This window comes from Hyperolius riggenbachi, chromosome 4 (assembly GCF_040937935.1).
Source record: "Hyperolius riggenbachi isolate aHypRig1 chromosome 4, aHypRig1.pri, whole genome shotgun sequence".
NCBI lineage: Eukaryota > Metazoa > Chordata > Amphibia > Anura > Hyperoliidae > Hyperolius > Hyperolius riggenbachi.
Window position 1 is genome coordinate 131,403,122 of NC_090649.1, and position 19,906 is coordinate 131,423,027.

General features: G+C 44.9%; 1 protein-coding gene across 6 annotated transcripts in view; it reads left to right on the forward strand.

The window, feature by feature from the left end:
* Positions 1 to 18,823, forward strand: part of ATG16L1 (autophagy related 16 like 1) — a 55,352-nt gene extending 36,529 nt beyond the window's left edge. For all 6 annotated transcript variants that reach the window (XM_068280695.1, XM_068280696.1, XM_068280697.1 and 3 more), the window contains 6 exons: positions 8,009 to 8,129; positions 9,452 to 9,557; positions 12,333 to 12,482; positions 14,845 to 14,892; positions 16,568 to 16,669; positions 18,089 to 18,823. In XM_068280695.1, coding sequence (XP_068136796.1) covers positions 8,009 to 8,129; positions 9,452 to 9,557; positions 12,333 to 12,482; positions 14,845 to 14,892; positions 16,568 to 16,669; positions 18,089 to 18,182 — 621 coding nt within the window. In that variant the 3' untranslated portion in view covers positions 18,183 to 18,823. The remainder of the gene's footprint in view (positions 1 to 8,008; positions 8,130 to 9,451; positions 9,558 to 12,332; positions 12,483 to 14,844; positions 14,893 to 16,567; positions 16,670 to 18,088) is intronic.
* The last annotated feature ends 1,083 nt before the right edge of the window (positions 18,824 to 19,906 follow it).

Genomic DNA, 19,906 nt, shown 5'->3' on the forward strand with positions numbered 1-19,906 from the left:
CTCTCTAAGCGTATGTTACGCTTAGAGTGACGTCATGTAAACAAACTCATGGCCGCCATCTTGTGGCCAAAAAGTAAAACTACAACTAAAAGTAAAAAAAAAAATAAAACTCATGACACATTTACATTATAAAACTATTGTTTACATCCCACCCTCCCAAAAATACCAAAATAAAATGTTTAATATAAAAAAAATACAATAAAAAAAATGTAAATATTTACCTAAGGGTCTAAACTTTTTAAATATCAATGTAAAAATGAAATATTTCTATATATTTTTCTTATTTTAAACTTGTAAATAGTGATAGATGCAAAACGGAAAAAATGCACCTTTATTTCCAAATAAAATATTGTCGCCATACATTGTGATAGGGACATAATTTTAACGGTGTAATAACCGGGACATATGGGCAAATACACAATATGTGAGTTTTAATTATGGAGACATGTATTTTAAAACTAGAATGGCTGAAAACTGAGAAATGAATTTTTTCTGTTTTTTTTTTTTTCTTATTCTTCCTGTTAAAATGCATTTACAGTAAAGTGGCTCTTAGCAAAATGTACCCCCCAAAGAAAGCCTAATTGGTGGCGTAAAAAACAAGATATAGATCAGTTCATTGTGATAAAGTTATAGGCTAATCAATGGGAGGTGAACATTGCTCAAGTGAAAACGACGGAACGCGAATGGGTTAATATTTTCTTAACAAACTTGAAGTTTTAATTTTCATGTTTGCTATGGGGTTTAGTTTTGTGATGCTTCTGCACCTCCGTTTAGGAAAGGCTCTTTATTAGAGATGACCCGAACCTCCGATTTCGGTTCGCGAACTTCGGTTGGCGTGAACTTTCATAACCCGCAATAGACTTCAATGGGGAGGCGAACTTTGAAAACTAGAAACAATTATGCTGGCCACAAAAGTGATGAAAAAGTTGTTTCAAGGGGTCTAACACCTGGAGGGGGGGCATGGCATAGTGGGATACATGCCAAAAGCCCCGGGTAAAAATCTGGATTTGACGCAAAGCAGCGTTTTTAAGGGCCAAAATCACATTGAATGCTAAATTGCAGGCCTAAAGTGCTTTAAAACATCTTGCATGTGTATACATCAATCAGGGAGTGTAATTAGAGTACTGCTTCCCTCACTGTGTAACGCACCGCAAACAGCTGTTTGTTTTGTGACGGCCGTGCTGGACTGGTGCGCACCATGACGAGATTGCTCTTCCTCAGTGATATTAGGTAATTTCTGACTGCCTTATCAACTTTCGATGGTTCTTTCTCTACCTTTGTTAAAGCGTTGCATCTATTTTTTTAAATACTTGTTCTGCTTGCTGTTCAGTTCCTGCAACGAGAATCTGTTATGGAGAGCAAGTCTGCCATTGTGAGTGACCACGGGTAATGGCCAGGGAATCGGGGTTCGATTCCGATCTGGAGTGGGAGCCTAAGGGCCTGTACACACTGAAAAACGCAGGCAAAAACGCAAGCGCATGCGTTTTTAAAGTGCCTGTAGTTTTAAAAACGCATGCGCTTTTGCCTGCGTTTTTTGTGCGTTTGCGTTTTTCTTGTAATTGCTGATTGGCTAAAGAATCCTTTGTTTTTTTTCTAGTTTACATTTCAACAGGAATCAGGACATTGCAGAGTCTTCTGGGATACTGACTTCTGAAAAACGCAGGCAAAAACGCAAGCGCATGCGTTTTTAATGCGTTTTTCATGCGCTGCGCTTAAAAAAGCGCAGCAGGCACTGCGTTTGCGTTTTTTTAAAAACGCATCGCACCAGTGTGTACAAGTCATCACGATTTTCATTCTTTTTCAAAAGACCTTGCGTTTTTAAAAACGCATGCGTTTTTAAAAACGCAACGCAAGCGCAGCAGTGTGTACAGGCCCTAAAACCTACCGCCACCACACATCCAAGAAAGGCAGCAGGCACGCTTGGGGGAAAAGGAGCAGGAACGGCTACTACACATCCAAGGAAGGCAGCAGGCATGGCATGCATGTCCCGAGGTAGTGACCAAAAATAACAATACAGGAGGACTTTTGAGGCCCTGCTGTATATGACACTGATCGACTTTACTACCTAACGTGAATCTGTTATGGAGGGCAAGTCTGCCATCCATTCAAGTGAAAGGTATGCACTAACTGCCAGGTATAATACAATGTGCAGTCACATATGCAGTGAAAGGTATGCAAACAGCTTTTTGTGTAGTGACAGCCATGCTGGACTGGTGCGCACCATGATGAGAGTGCAGGTGATGGTGGCTTTCCAGCCCATATGGTCGTCGGGCTGAGGTAGCTGAATGACAGAACAGTGACTGTCCAGCTGATCAAATTTTAATCTGTCCACAATAAGGCAACGACTTTATTATCAATTTAGATATTTCAGCGCGCTCCACACTATAAATCTATACCTTTATCCACTTGTGGGCATGCTGCAAAAATTCCAACTGCTATACCAACATACAGAATTTTGTCAAATATTTCCCCAAAAAAACAACTTTGTGCTACCACACAGTCCACTAATGAGAGAAGTCCCCACTCGTACACACTGTCGGTTGGATCAACTTCAATCTTCAAAACAATTGCACCTCAGAAAAAAGACAAAACCATAGAGAAATGTTCATCGCATAGGCTGTCAAAAGCAGCGGAACTCTTCCACCCACTATAATCTGTGCAAAGTCCTATATAGTATCACCGCCTTCTTGTGTTCCACCACCTCTAGGACCGCTCTCACCTTTATTTATGGCTGCCTAGACCCCTCTGACAGCTCATATAGCATGAGACTCCAAACCACAGGATATTTTTCACTTCCTTATAGCTTCAGATGCTCCTCTCATATACATAATCCCATAAAAAAAGATTAAAAGATCATCGCATAGGCTTTTTTCAATTTTGTACATATGAGGGGATACCACTGCCTGGGATAAACACCGTGCTCATTTGTTTGGGATCACCTTTTTAAAAAATGTTCCCCACCACAGGAACCGTGCTCAGCTTAAAAACTGGCTGCCCCAGTCAGACAGCATCAAGCATTTGTGTGCAAGATTTCACGGTTTCCCAGCAGCTCCTGTATATTTGTATCCACTCCCTCCAAAGTACTCAAAAAGCAGCCCACTGCAACCTAAAAAGACTTGTATAGTGTAATACCTTTAATATAAAAAAGTACAAAAGGTAGCGCTACTCATAAACATTGAAGTAAATCAAGCATATCCTATAAAATCACAGAGGACGTCTCCTCCATGTACTGCCACACTTCCTGCCCGCTGTAGCTACGCGTTTCGTCTAATGACTCATCAGGGGCTATCCTGCCCCTGATGAGACCTTATTATCTTGGGTGTGCCCCCCCTTTTCCCCCCAGACGCTCATATAGCCGGCGGTCATTGCTTCATTGTGATATGCAAGCCCCTTCACTGCGGCAAGGTAATGATCACGAAGGGGAATTGGCACATGTACATGCCTTTTTGTTTTGTTGTTGCACCTGCAGTGCAGCCAGAAAAATTAGGCAGGTTTGTACACGCAACAGAAAAATGATTATAGCGGCCTCTGCTAGCAAAAATTCAGGAATCCACCTGCAGTCCTGGACCCTGTTGGTGGTGGCGGAGAAGGCAGTCAAGTGGCCTCCGGGCAGAGGTGCTGTGTGGGGAGCGACTTAGTCTTGGGCAGGCAGTCACACGGCGTGCAGGCAGAGATGCTGTGTGTGGGGACTGACAGTCTTGGGGTGGGCAGTAGGCCTCCGTGATCCATGCCTCATTCATTTTGATGAAGGTCAGGTACTAAACACTTTTGTGATTTAGGCGTCTTCTCTTCTCAGTGACCATGCCTCCAGCTGCGCTGAAGGTCCTTTCTGATAGGACACTTGAGGCAGCGCAAGACAGAAGTTGGATGGCAAATTGGGATAGCTCTGGCCACAGGTCAAGCCTGCGCACCCAGTAGTCCCAAGTGTTCATCGCTGATCAGTGTCTACATCCACACTTACGGCCAGGTAGTCCGTTACCTGCCGGTCCAGGTGTTAGTGGAGGGTGGATCCGGAAGCGCTAAGACGAGGCGTTGAAATAAAGAATGTCTGCATGTCCAACATCACCATGAGATCACTGGAGCGTCCTGTCCTTGCCTGCGTGGACATGGGAGAAGGATTACTGGCAGTGGTACCTTTATTGCGTTGTGCTGTGAAATCACCCTTAAACGCACTGTAAAGCATAGTTGCCAGCTTGTTCTGCAAGTGCTGCATCCTTTCTGCCTTCAGGTGAGTTGGTAACATGTCCGCCACTTTATGCCCTTACCGAGTGTCTAGCGTGGCCACCCAGTATAGCTCATTCCCTTTGAGGTTTTTTTTATACTGGGGTTCCTCAACAGGCTGGACAGCATGAAAGACGCCATCTGCACAAAGTTGGAGGCAGACGTACTATCCCATCTCCTCTTGTTCTTCCTCAATGACGTCAGGTAAGTCGTCCTCCTCCCCTCAGCCTTGAACAATACCACGGGAACGTTGAGCAGCACAAGCCCCCTGCAATGCCTGCTGCGGGTTTTCTTCTGCCGCCTCCTCCTCTAAAGAAACACCTTCATCATCTGAGTCTGACTCCTCTTCCCCATACTACTCTTCCTCACACGACTCTTCCTCCTCCTCCTCCCTCCTCTGTGCTGCCGTAGGTGTAGAGGAAACATCTGGTTCTGCTGAAAATTGCTCCCGTAACTGTTCCTCTTCACGCTCCTCCACAGCTTCATCCACCACTCTACGCACGGCACGCTCCAGGAAGTAAGTGTACGGGATCAAGTCGCTGATGGTGCCTTCACTGCGACTCACCAGGTTGGTCACCTCCTCAAACGGCCGCATGAGCCTGCATGCTTTTCGCATGAGTGTCCAGTTGTTGGGCCAGAACATCCCCATCTCCCCAGATTGTGTCCTTCTACTGAAATTGTAGAGGTACTGGGTGACGGTTTTCTCCTGTTCTAGCAGGCGAGAGAACATAAGGAGGGTCGAATTCCAGCGAGTCGTGCTATCACAAATGAGGCGTCTCACCGGCAACTTGTTTCTCCACTGAATCTCGGCAAAGTGTGCCATGGCCATGTAAGACCGCTTGAAATGCCCACACAACTTCCTGGCCTGCTTCAGGACGTCCTCTAAGCCTTGGTACTTTGACACAAATCTTTGAATGATTAGATTCAGCATATGTACCATGCAGGGTTCATGTGTCAGCTTTCCCAAATTCAACGCGGAAATTAGATTGCTGCCGTTGTCACACACCACGTTGCCGATCTCCAGCTGGTGCAGAGTCAGCCACTGATCCACCTGTTAAGAGCAACCAGGAGAGCTGGTCCAGTGTGACTCTGCTTTGAGGCAAGACATGTCTAAGATGGCGTGACACCGTCGTACCTGGCATGCAGCATAGGCCCTGGAGAGCTGGGGCTGTGTTGCACCAGTAGAGTTGAACTGCCACTCAGCCAAGGAGGAGGAGGATGACAGCGAAGAGGAGGTGGCAGGACGCCTGCCTGCAAGCCATGGAGGTGTCACAAGTTGGTCCGCTACACAGCCGCGTACTCCCTGCTTGCCATCGGTCACCAGGTTGATCCAATGGGCTGTGTAAGTAATGTACCCGCCCTGACCGTGCTTGGCAGACTAGGCATCCGTGGTCAGGTGGACTCTTGACCCAACGCTGTGTGCCAGAGATGACACCACTTGCCTCTCAACTTCATGTTACAGTTTGGGTATCGCTTTTTTAGAGAAATAATTGCGACCTGGCATCTTCCACTGCGGTGTCCCAATGGCCACAAATTTACGGAAGGCCTCAGAGTCCACCAGCTGGTATGGTAACAGTTGGCGAGCTAACAGTTCCGCCAAGCCAGCTGTCAGACACCGGGCAAGGGGGTGACTGGCAGAAATTGGCTTCTTCCGTTTAAAGATTTCTTTCAGACACCTGGCTGCTGTGGGCAGAGGAGCAGGAACCGCTCAAGGTCAGAGGCGAAGTGTAGAGGAGGGTGGCTGTGAAGGTGCAAGGGAGAAAGTGGATGAAGATGATGCACCTGAAGGAGGAAGAGTAGAAGGAGGGTGGCTTTTCTTTTGTGTGCTGCTTTTGCTCAGGTGCTCTTCCCATTGCAGTTTGTGCCTTTTCTCCATGTGCCTTCATAAGGCACTTGTCCCTATGTGGGTGTTGGCCTTTCCACGGCTCAGTTTTTGGAGGCAGGGAGAACAGATGGCATTGCTCCGATCTGAGGCAGACACATTAAAAAATTTCCAAACCGCTGAGCCCCCCTGGGGTGATGGCACTATGGTGGCATCAGCAGCTGACGTTGAAGGGCATGTTGGCTGGCTGTACATAGGTGGAGATGCGTGGCGCCAGACACTGCCACTAGCTTTTTCTGAGGACATCATAATCATCCTGTCCAGCTTCGCTTGCCTCAGACGCCTCCAAAACTGCACCAACAGCAGGTACTTCAACATCACCCTTCGCACACGTTACGTCCATAGTGTCGCCTAACTCAGACATATGATGTGGTGTAACTTGCTTAGCGCCTTCATCTGGTTGTAACAATAATGGCTGTGGATCAGTGATTTCCCCACCAAATAAATCCTGAGCTGTTGAGGGGTGCTTTTTTTAGCAATAAGAATCAGCAAGGAGCAAGCTAACAAGCCTACAAGAGCCTAACTAAGCTTTCCCTATGAGTGTCTGCAGCAGTTTTCCCTTCACTAATTACTGCAGGCACATGAGTGAGTGAAAAGCCTGACGCTGCCTGCCTTTTATAAGGGGGGGGGGCTCCATGAGGGAGTGTAGCCTAATTGGCTACAATGTGCCTGCTGACTGTGATGTAGAGGGTCAAAGTTAACCCTCATGATGCACTATGGGGGCGAACCGAACTTCCGGAAAAGTTTGCGGTCCTCCGTGATCGCGAACCCCGGAAGTTCGCCGGCAAACCGTTAGGGCCATCTCTACTCTTTATACAGGCAGCTGAAGGCAGTGAATTCAGCTGTTCTCTTGAACTGGCTGGGCTTTTTCTTAGTGTTTAGTACCAGCAGTGGACAAGCAGCCTCCCCATGGAATTGAATCTGGCCGCGGCCACAGCTGTGCTAAATTGCAACATGCTGCAGTTCTCTGCTGGGTTATGCTACCGCTTGTCAAGAGCTGACACTCATGGTGTTAAACGCGGCCATGTCATTAAGCTGAATTTTAATTGTACCTTGAATGGCACTCGTGGGCAGCAGACAAGCATGCTGTTCACTTCCATCTGCCTAAAGGCACTCGATGAAAGGTATGAAAGCCAGAGTGTGAAATGTAAACAGGCCGTTATACTATAAATTAAGAAGTTTTGAATCAGGATGATACCATTTATTGGCTAACTTAGAAATGGATAAACAGTGAGCTTTCAACTTATAAAAAGCCTTCGTCGGACAGTATATAAATTATACTGAGATTCCTCCAGCTCCCTATAATCACTCCTTTGAAAATGCTGACATTCCACTAAAGTAACATTTTTATACAGAGGCAGGCTTTTGACGTGCCCTCCTATCACTCTTTTCTTCTCTTCCTTCCTCCCTCTTCTCCCCTTATTTCCCCTTCACCTCCTCCTCACTTTTTTTTTTTTTTTATTAACTTATTTTTGCTTTTGTGAGGGGGGCACTCTGCGACCGCCCATCGGCGGTAGGCGGTCGCAGAGCAGCTAAAGGGAGTTAATGGGGCAGGGAACAAGAGGAAATGGGAGTGTGATAGAAGGGAACATTGTTGAAAGACTGCCTCTTCCTGTCTGCAAATTTGATTTTGACCAAAAGACAGATTTTTTTCGAGGAGTGATTACAGAAACTGGGGCGACTTAGAATAGAAACCGGCAATGTACAGATGCTTCTGGAACAAGTATGAACCTTCCCTCGATGCTTACCTTTATCTTTTTCTTGGATCAGGTTTACTTAAAAAAAAAAAAAATAATAATTTTGGATAGTAGAACCCACAACAAATAGCCATAGAACAGTTGCTTCTGGTTATTATTTAGTATTCATACTTAAATTACCTTATCTCAATGCATTCAATCCCTACAGCACACCTTAACGGGACATAGCGGGAAGGTTTTGTCTGCCAAATTCTTACTGGACAATGCCCGAATCGTTTCAGGAAGCCATGATCGCACGTTAAAACTTTGGGACCTGCGCAATAAAGTCTGTAAGTATCAGTTGAATAGGACTCACTTTTATTGCTTTATATATTTTTATGGAATTAAATGTAATTATTTTAGTATATAATGAAATTGCCTAAATTAGTTACCTTAACAACCCATCAAGATTTTAGGTTTGCCGGCCAGTTATGAGTGGGGGATATGACTTATTACAGTGTATGCCCATCATTTTACTGTGACCTAAACAATCCCATTTACATCTATATAATGGTGTACTCATGGCTTTGCGAAAGAGAACATTTACAGTGTGCAATAATCAAGCTGAATTTTGTATGCAGTGTTTATCTTCGGTTCTGTTATTAGTTAGTGGAAGATTTTTCACTGTGAGTCCGCTAACTATAACTGTTGATTTGCATTTGCTTGGGATATTTCTACACTGAGTTTAGCCACCTGTGCATCCTATTTCTGTCTGTTGATCTGTGGTTTTCCAAATACAGGATTTTGTTCTTTCGCTATGTTCGAATGATTAATGCTGTGTTCTGTCTAAGTAGTGCCTTGTGCACTACGGTGTCAAGAGTGTGCTAGCTAACGGTAGGAGCTTTATACAGTGGGGGGCCTTTCAGCCTTTTGTTCATGAAGTGGGCAGGATTTTTTTTATACAGCGGGAGACATGGCAGCGCTTTCAAACAGAAGTTATACCTGAATGATTTATCTGCATGGATGTGCAGAGCTCCAGTAACTGGACTATATTACACACCTAGCACTCAAAACAGGCAAAGGAGGGTGTTGGCTTCAGTAAATATTGTGTGCACAGATTACCTAATAGACTTCCCCACGACAATAACAGACCCTCTCGAGGAAGCCCCAACACTAGTCTAGCAATAAAAACATAATATTGCTTGTGCTGCTACTCATAAATGGTATAGACATTTCATCAAGCAGACAGACAAATGACAGTGCTCAAGGCTGCACCTGAAATTAAGACCAACAGAGGCAATGCAGAGCTCCACTGGGGCTAAATACATGCCTTGAATTCAAAGAATTTTTTTATATGCATTTAGGAGTGACGCTGTAAATTAATCAAAATTCTCCACTGCACCAGTCGAGCCAGCTGGAACTGATTGCTAGAGGAGGTGGTGGCCTGGACGTAAATATCCTCCCTCCCACCTGGGCCAGTCTGCCCCTGTGCAGGGGACTTAATGGGAGAATTAATGTGTATCCAATCGGGACATGAACAATAAAAAAACATCAGACAGCTGCTGCAATGTTTCCACGATCTACTGATAATAGCAGAATGTTTACCTGTTTAATACAACTTGTGGTGAAACAGAGATCTGTTTGTAACCTAGTTTATTGGTTTTGTTTGCAGGTATTAAGACAGTGTTTGCTGGCTCCAGTTGTAACGACATTGTCTGTACAGAGCAGTGTGTGATGAGCGGCCACTTCGACAAAAAGATCCGGTTTTGGGATATAAGGTAATTTCTCTATTCATTGAATATGTAGTGCCCCTACATAGTTGCATAGAATATTAACTGTGATGAATTTACCATGGCAGAAAGGAAAAATCTGTTAATGCTTAAGTATATACTGTACAATACAGAGAGATTGTTCACGAATCACCACAGAGCTAATGTTCCAAAATCTCATGTAGAAAAGGTTACTACAGTAACGTTACCTAACGGAGGGCTCTGCCCTATATTTGGTAATTATAGCAGGGGGGGATCACCATAATGGTAACACTATAAAGGGGTGATGGTAAGACTGTAAGGGGGAGCATCAAAGCTAGAAAAATTTAGCAACTGTAAAAGTAATTGTGTGGAGGACATGCTTCCTAAGAATGAAATCCGCACACAGAGGCTGGGTCTGCCTATACTGCTCAGCCTCTGTTGCTATCTTAATCCCCCCTAAGTTCCCCCTGCGCTCTGCTATGCCCCATAAATCACAGCCGCGCTGTCGACACACAGCGGGCTGTGTTTACCCTGTAGTGTCACTGCGTGCTCCCCCGCCTCCTGCATAGTTCCGGTCCCACCCACGTCCCTTCCCTCTAATCAGCGGGGAGGGAAGGAACGCGGGCGGGGAGCGGAGCTATGCAGGAGGCGGGGGAGAGCGCAGAGTGACACTACAGAGGTAAATACGACACGCTGCGCGTCGACAGCGCGGCTGTGGTTTATGGGGGATAGCAGAGCGCAGGGGGAACTTAGGGGGATTGAGATAGCAACAGAGGCTGGGCAGTATAGGCAGACCCAGTCTGTGTGTGCGGTTATCGTTCTTAGGAAGCCACCTCGGGCTCTCTTTAAATATATATATATTTAACCACTTCACCACTGAGGGGTTTTACCCCTTGAGCACCAGAGCAATTTTCACCTTTCAGCGCTCCTTCCATTCATTCGTCTATAACTTTATCATTACTTATCACAATTAAATGAACTATATCTTGTTTTTTCCGCCACCAATTAGGCTTTCTTTAGGTGGGACATTATGCCAAGAATCATTTTATTCTAAATGTTTTAATGGGAAAATAGGAAAAATGTGGGAAAAAAATCATTATTTTTCAGTTTTCTGCCACTATAGTTTTTAAATAATGCATGCTACTGTAATTAAAGCCCATGAAATGTATTTTCCCATTTGTCCCTGTTATAAAACCGTTTAAATTATGTCCCTATCACAATGTTTGGCGCCAATATTTTATTTGGAAATAAAGGTGCATTTTTTTCAGTTTTGCGTCCATCCCTAATTACAAGCCCATAGTTTATAAAGTAACAGTGTTGTACCATCCTGACATAAAAATTGTAAAAGTTCAGTCCTTAAGGTAACTATTTATGTATTTTTTTTTAATTGTAAATTTTGTAAAAAAAAAATTTTAATTCCAAAAAAAAAAGGGAGTGTGGGAGGTAATGAGTTAATTTTTTTTGTGTATAAGTAATGATTTGTATGTGAAAAATGCTTTAAGGTGTAGTTTTACTATTTGGCCACAAGATGGCAACAGTAACTTTTTGTTTAACCCTCCTGGCGGTTTGCAAAAAAATCGCCAGGGGGCAGCAAATCTTTTTTTTTTTAATTTTTTTTAAATTTTTTTCATGTAGCGAGACAAAGTCTCGCTACATGATAGCCGCTGCTCAGCGGCATCCCCCCAGCCCCTCCGATCGCCGCCGGCGATCGGAGATCCGGAGATCCCGTTCAAAGAACGGGATCTCCTGGAGGGCTTCCCCCGTCGCCATGGCGACGGGCGGGATGACGTCATCGACGTCGTGACGTCAGAGGGGACTCCGATCTGCCCCATAGCGCTGCCTGGCACTGATTGGCCAGGCAGCGCACGGGGTCTGGGGGGGGGGGGCGGCCGCGGCGAGAGGAATTGCGGCGGATCGGCGGGTAGCGGCGGCGATCGGGCACTGCACGCAGCTAGCAAAGTGCTAGCTGCGTGCAGCAAAAAAAAAATTATGCAAATCGGCCCAGCGGGGCCTGAGCGGTGCCTTCCGGCGGCATAGCCCGAACTCAGTTCGGGCTTACCGCCAGGAAGGTTAATGCGACCTCCAAGTGTCCTTCCGGACACTGTACTTCCTTTTTTTTTTTTTTCCCTTCACAATGATCGCGCTGCTTAGCGGAAAAGCAGCGGATCATTGCGGGGCTCAGATCAACGAACGGGAATGGATTTTCCCATTCATTGATCTCCGGGCGGGCGGCGTGTTAACGAGCGGGAGTGTGCACTAGAGAGAGCGGGAGTGTGGAAAGTACGGATTTCTCTGTCCCTGGGGGTGAAAGGATGGAAAAAGGGACGGAGAAATTCGTACGGGCGGGGGTAAAGTGGTTAATATTAATGTTGTATTTATAAAGTGCTAACATTGTGTAGCGCTGTACAATAGTAAGAAGGGGTTTACATAAGTTAGGAAATACAAGAACAGACCAAGAAGCGATGGGCTGGGGAAGGGGCGCTATTCACAGATTAAGTTTTTTAATTGTGTGCACATTAGTATGTGAATGTTTAATTAGTGGGATGTGATCATTTTAAAACCCATTTTGGCAGTTCTGAGTGTAAGCTTTACTGGATTATCTATATTTACAGTTGTGCAGATGTTCCTGTTGGAGATGAATCTAATTTCCACATGGTTGGATGTTTGAAAATCAACACCACTTCCGGTCATTGCTTTTCACCCCTCGTTTTTATTTGTAAATAATCCCTTTTCTATGTAGTAAGTTGAGAATTTATTTTTTAAGGAGTTTGATTTCACCTTCTGTTGCATTTTATCTTCTAGGACAGAGTGCATTGTACGGGAACTGGAGCTTCAAGGGAGGATTACTGCTCTAGATCTTAACCCTGAGAGAACAGAACTACTCAGCTGCTCTCGAGATGACCTCATCAAAATCATTGACTTGCGCACCAATGTGGTGCGGCAGAGTTTTAGGTAAGTAGTAATGCTTTCTCCTTTTTGTATTGCCCATAAAAATGAAAGTTAACATTTACATTGGTTTTGTTTGAGCTGATAAATTCACAAATATTTTATATTATCAAATTGCCATGGCATACATTCAGTCCTCACAGCTTCTTCTTCTTTTTTTTTTTTTTTTTTTTTTTGGGTAAAAATAAGTCTCTGGTCATAAAGTGGCCAGATACTGTGGGTGCAAAAGTGTCAAACACAATTCCCCCCCCCCCATCCCCCATGGAGCTTGTCTGCAATCTCGAGGGCAAGGGGCGTCCCTTGCCCTCGAGATTGATGCTCTCCTGCAAAATGCCCACTGGGTTCATCCTAACGCCCCTTTGCCAGCTGTAATAGCTCAGCTCTGCGCCGCACTCAGCTTTGTGATGAGACACAGAGCTTGAGCATCGTGACCCCAGGAAAGTAAGGGATTGCTGGCCACTGGAGCAGTGAGGATTGAGGCTACCCGATTCAGCTAGCCTCCCGAATCAGGATGCATGTTGTTTTTTTTTTTGTTGTTTTTTTCAACTAGTATGCGTAATGAGGGCAAAAAAGAAGACAAATGACATGTAAATGCAGGCAAGGAATGTGTTCATCACAAATAAGCAAGAGCTACAAATCATGTATGTTCAGGTTTCACGCAGTCTCACTACTTTATTTGTTCATTTTTTTATTTTTTTGTTTTCCCCGCCTCTTGTTTGGTTGCTGGTGTCAGTGAATCTTCTTTGGCCACTCTTTCACTGACCTTCCCTTTGTGTTGGAGCTATGACTGCTTTGTCTACTCTGTATGTACTCTTCATGTTTGCTCTCCCACGGCTGTGTGCAGGATCCTCAGCCGGGAGCATCCTGGTATGTGCGGTTTTCAATGTTTTTGTACTACGCATGACCAGAATGCTCCTAGCTGTGTCTGCTGTGCGCAGATGCTCAGAAGTGAGCGCAAAGAGGGCACACTGAGTAGGAGATGAATGCACCCTGTTCTGATTGGCTCCGGTCAGAGCTATGAACGGGGGGAGGGTAGTTGGTAGGCCTGAAAGATAAATCGAATTTAAATCGAAATCGCGATCACCAAGATCACAATTTCGGAATCGTCAAAACAGCGAGTATTGCGATGACGTCATTTTAGCATAAGGGAAGTTTGAAGAAGTGGTTTCATACTACCCCCACAGAGAGAGACCCAGAGCAGTTACACAGAAAAACAGAGGGGGACACAAAGGGGGAACAAAGAGACACAGAGGGTGCACAGAGAGGCAGGGGACAGAGAGACACAGGGGAACAAAGCTTGATTTGAAGGAAATCGTGAATCAAATAGAAATCGTGATTTCAGACAGAAATCGCTTCATTCAATTTTTTCCTGAAATCGTTCAGGCCTAGTAGTTGGGGCATAGCTCCAATGCAGAGGATGCCAGTGAAGCTGAGAGGCCACGCAGTTTATGGGAGACACTGATGCGGCCCCAGATCTGACATTTTGAATGACTTCAGGTACCCTTGCAAAACTCCTATGTATGCTTTTAGGGCAGCAAGTATCCCCACTTCCTAGGGAGTGGGACAGTTAAATCAATAGCCACCACTAGGCAAAAACGGATTGGCCTAGGCGAGTGGCACTTTATAGACCTGAAGTACTCCTGCATCCACTCCACAACAAACATTGAATTATGAAGCAGTTCAGAAAAACACGTTCCCAGCACTATGAGGTGAAGTTGAAAGCGAGTCCTGACATCTGCAAAACTGATGAAATAACCACACTTTGTTCCAAAAATGGAAGAGTAGGAAAGAACTGCTTGGACAACAGTAGCGTGCCATAAGCTCTGTATACACCCCTTTTTCATTGTTTCAGTAAAACAAAATGGCAAAACCATGAACATTATAAAAGCTGTATTTAGCTTTGTTTAGCATAATAATGTTTGTAAATCCGCAAAACCACCAATAGGATCCAGATTTGAGCCTCACACACTTGACTGTTCTCAAGTGGTCTGCAGAGAATCTAGCATGTTCAGCATCCCTTACCCTCTCCCATGCATCACCATCATCTTGGCTGATTAGGCTGAGGGCATTGGTTTCCATTTATCATTCCTGCTTCATGCTGCTCACATCATGGGTTGCCACCCTTGTACCATAACATGTCTGTACAGCACTTTGCTCCAAACTGTCACTCGAGGGATTGAGTTCTGATCTCTGTGGGCTACACCTACAGTACACTTGTGCATTTGTACCCGTTTTGGACTCCCTCTAACACATAATCGCTAAAAAGCAGACAATACAGAAACTTTGTGGCACCCCAATAAATGTAGAATCAATACATTAAACACAAATTTTCAAGTATTCATTTCTTTTTGTATCCTTTATTTTCTAGTGCTCAGGGTTTCAAGTGTGGTTCAGACTGGACGAGAGTTATTTTTAGGTAAGCTATATAAATATTAAGTAACTTGTTGTAATACAAGTAAATTTAAAGTGTAACCGAGATGAGGATTTAAACAAAAAAATTATTATATAAACCTTGGGCTTCCTCCAGCCCCCTTCAGGCTGATCTGTCCCTCACTGGCCCAGTAATTGTGCAAGTCGGAGCAGAACTCTCCTGGCGACGGGCCACGTGGCCGGGCCGCACATGCACAGTATGCCCCAACGTGTGAGATTACAGGGCCACCTGCATAAATAATCCAGGTGGCAGAGGACTGCAAGGGACCGATTAGCCTGAAGTGGGCTAAAGGTATATTTTTCGTTTTTTCTTTTTTTTATTTCTCTTCTCAGATTTACTTTAAAAATCCACAAATGTAATCTAGACTGCACATTCGTATCGTGTCTATGGCAGTTGTATCTGCATTTCTAATAACTGTAGGACGTTGGTCCAAAAATAGTTGCAGATTCCCGTGTGGAATTGAAGAGAACGTTTTTGTATTTAGTTTTGTTTTAGAAGGGGATCTGTATTAACCTCCTTAGCGGTAACCCCGTGCTGGACACGGGGTAAGCCGCCGGAGGGTGCCGCTCAGGCCCTGCTGGGCCGATTTTCATAATTTTTTTTTTGCTGGACGCAGCTAGCACTTTGCTAGCTGCGCCAGCACTCTGATCGCCGCCGGCCCCCGCCCGATCGCCGCTATTTGCTGCGGCGCGCGGCCCCCCCCCCCCCCCCCCCCAGACCCCAGCGCTGCCTGGCCAATCAGTGCCAGGCAGCGCCGAGGGGTGGCCCGGGACTCCCAATGACGTCGTGACGTCATCCCGCCATGGCGACGGGGGAAGCCCTCCAGGAAATCCCGTTCTATGAACGGGATTTCCTGATCGGAGATCGCCGAAGGCGATCGAAGCGGGCGGGGGGATGCCGCTCAGCAGCGGCTATCATGTAGCGAGCCCTCGGCTCGCTACATGATTAAAAAAAAAAAAAATTTAAAAAAAACTGCTGCGCTCCCTCCTGGCGGTATTTTTCATACCGCCAAGGAGGTTAACAAAAAAATTCCCCTGGGGGGTACTCGCCTTGGTAGGGGGAAGCCTCTGGATCCTATTGAGGCTTCCCCTGTCCTCCTCCGTTCCATGGTGGTCTCGCTGCAGGTCCAGGAACAGCAGACATGTAAATATTTACCTTCCCCAGCTCCAGCGCAGTAATGGCTCTCTGCTCCAAAATAGGCGGAAATGGCCGATCCCAGTCGGGTCCACTCTACTGCGCAGGTAACTTGCACCTGCGCAGTAGAGCGGACCCGACTGAGATCGGCTACTCCCCCGCCCCAATCACCCCCCCCCCCCCCCCCGCTGGTACAGGGAAAGGTAAATATTGCACAGCCTGACAAATTGTCGACTGCTTTCCGTGGGCCAGAGCGAGACCACCATGGGACGGAGGAGGACGGGGAATGTCTCGGTAGGATCCAGAGGTTCCCCCTCCCATGGTGAGTACCCCCCAAGGGGCTTTTTTTTTACAGAGTCTCTTTAAAGCAAATTGTGTTTTTGATTTTTCTTTTTGTCTTGCTCTGGATTTTCTGGAATTGTTGCGCTTGAATATACAACCTACCTATGCAGCTATATAATAACTAATGTTTGTGCATGCAACAATCTATGTAAGTGTTTAATCCTATTCTCAATTCTGTTTTCAGTCCAGACGGCAGCTATGTGTCTGCAGGTTCAGCTGAGGGGACTTTATACTTCTGGAATGTGTTGACTGGGAAGGTTGAAAAGATTCTCGGAAAGCACCATAGGTAAGACCTAGATAGTTGTGTTCTTTAAGTTTCATTTATGTTTCTCTGTTATTAACCATGATGGGTGTGGATTAGAAGTATGGAAAATACATGCTGGGGGAATCCAGCTATCACATCATCTGTTTATTTAGACCCTAAGGGCTCGTTTCCACTATAGCGAATCCGCATGCGGGCACTGCACGCGGATTCGCATAGGCAATGTAAGTGGATGGGGCTGTTTCCACCTGTGCGGCTGCGGCAGCGGTTTTTGGTGCGGCAGAAATCTGCACGGCAGGGCCGTCAGATTTCGCGTGCAGAAGGAATGTGCGCGAATCACCGCTAATGTAACTAATAGGGAAATCGCATGCGGGGTGACCATGCGTTTTTTGCCGCGAAATCGCATGCGATTTCGCATAGGTATTAATGTTAATTTACTCAGGCAGTGACATGGTTAAATTCGCATACAGCCTTACCTATGCGAAATCGCGGCAAAACCGCATGCGGAATCGCACCCGCATGCGATTTCGTCCGCGGTGGAATGCAGGCGATTCCGCAACGCTATGGTGGAAACGGGCCCTTAAAGGACAAGCGAGGTGACAAAAGAAATCTCTTTACTTGCCTGGAGCTTCTTCCAGCCCCTACAAGTCGCGTGTCTCTCGCTGTTGCTCCAGTGTTCCCCTGGGTCCTGCTGGCAGCCTCTGAAATATCACCAACCCCTGACGGGTCGGCATCTTCTGCGCATGCGTGGATATGTGCTTGTGTCATCTGGAGTGCACTGTGTCTGCACTGTACGCTCCAGGTGACATGTTTGTGCATGGCACACATGGGCAGAAGACGCCAATCCGTCCAGGGGGTAGGCGATATTCAGAGGCTGCCAGCGGGAGACAGGAAAAGACTGGAGCTGTGGCGAGGGACACGTGTGACTTGAAGGGGCTGAAAGAAGCTCCAGGCAAGTAAAAAGAGATTTATTTAATCGCCTCACTTGTCCTTTAAAAGAGAATCTGTAGTCAAAGTAACATAATAAATAATTTGGTTTTTCATTTTTACAATGTTAATGTATATGTTATGTAGTCAGTGTTTCCTCCTTAATTTACTTTCTGAAATTTATCACAATGAACAATATCTTTAGTACTGGCAGGTGATCTCTGCAGAATGTTTACTGAGCATCATAAAGCCAATAGAAAAGATCTCTGGTCACCAGAATGCCTGGGGGTAATTCTGCATTATAAGCATACTCCCTGAGATACACACCAATATACAGCAGTACATGGTTAGCTGTACAAAGTGTTTCTGATTCTGAAACCAGGAAAATTACTACACACAAGTGGGTATCCTGAATAATTTACTGCATTCTATTATGTTATGGCGGTTCTTTAATTTTAGTTATGTATAGGTCTTTAATAAGTACTGCTTGTTTATTCTATTTTTTTTCCCCTCCAGTTCCTCCATTAATGCCGTTGCTTGGTCTCCCTCTGGTGCCTATGTTGTTAGTGTGGACAAAGGAAGCAAAGGAGTCTTATGGTCTGACTTTTAATGACATTGTGACTCTCAGAGAAGAGCCAGTGTGGATGACGAGTGGAGCCAGTTCTTTGCTGCAAGCGTGCTTGAAGTGTCGCTGGTTTCACACGCTACTGCCAGTGTACTATGCTCTGCACATCACCGGAGTGGGCACAGGACTCGCCAGAAAAATGCCACTTACAGCCCTGTTGTGAAATGAAGGAACTTTTGATGCTTTACTGCTATGAGACTGAAAATATATTCTATATAGAGATCTTGGTATATAAAGATGAGTAAATTTAAGAATTTTAATTTACATCCAAAGCTTAACAAATGTTGGGAGACCATTTGTTTTAAGTGGGTAAATATACCTTTTTAGGATCATCAGACTGGTTGCGTTTGAGAAGACGCTGATTTTCAGAGCAAGGTTTAATTTATCGAGTTTTGATCATGAGTTGATCTATAGGATCACATGATGTTGCAGGGCACATAGAGGAGTGGAGTAGCTTCTTCCTTTAAAACAAAATCTGAATGCCAAATGTTCATGTGTTTTTAAAGGTACATGTTCCCATTGCATCTCAAACTTTTAAAAAGGCACTTTAACTGGTATTGTCAAACGACTGATGTTAAGAGTTAATAACATTCTATGATTTCTAAGGTTTCAGAGAATATATGAAAATATACATAAATAAATAAAATATATATATATATATATATATATATATATATATATATATATATATATATATATATATATATATATATATATATATATATATATATATATATATATATATATATATATATATATATATAATTTTCTTTCTTTTCTTTTTTTTTTTCTTTGAGTGGACCGCATGAGAAATGGCAGAATCTGATAGAACTCTTGGGGGATGTATTTATGTTAACCATACATGGGCGAACCTGACCATTCTTGCCTCAATCGCTGCATTACCTGCTCTACTGCAGTTTTAGACATGATTAACCTTGAAGAAAAGAGAGCGATGGTTGAATTGTCAAATTTGTGCAAGTTTGTAAAGAGCTTAATTGGAAAATCACCCCTCCGTGGTCCAACTCCTACATCGTTGGTGCATTCCGTGTTGTGTCTGGCTACCATTAGTCCTTCCCTCTTTAGCGGTGAATGTTTACATGGTTGTATAGATGTTAATCACATTGGAATCTTCTTGTGACAAACGTGTGCACATCACTGAGCAATTGCTACTCAATCTGAAAACTCAGCAATGCTTGTTTCCCACTTGTTGCAAAAATGTGTGCAGTGGAAGCTGATTGAAAAACAAACTTGCTACATTTTTCCGGAGCGGCCATTGGAACGTACGCAATGAAAGTCTGAACGCACAATGTGCGTTCTTGCTAGGCTGGTTGTTGCGTCAGCTTGAATAGCTGCCGTCGAGCAAATACGGGTCTCCCAGTTCCGCTGCTGCTAACTTGTCCACTCTGTCCTAGTAAACAGATCAGTGCCAGGTAGAAGCATGGGGATCCGCATTGGGTTGCAAAAGGAATCATCAGCAACACAAGGATGCTCATTGGTCCATGGTTGACATTGAAAATTCTTCTTGTTGCTAGGCAGAAATTGGTCTATTGTAAACCAATGAGGAGCTTCATGTTCCTGCTAACCTACGGTCTTCTTATCGGAGCGGTCTTTTTATCGGATGGAGCAAGAGCAAAGCTTACAGTGTTGCTGGTTTGCATCCTCCGCAAGTGAGAACCGAGCCTAACTTTCTTTTTTCTTTCCTTTATGCC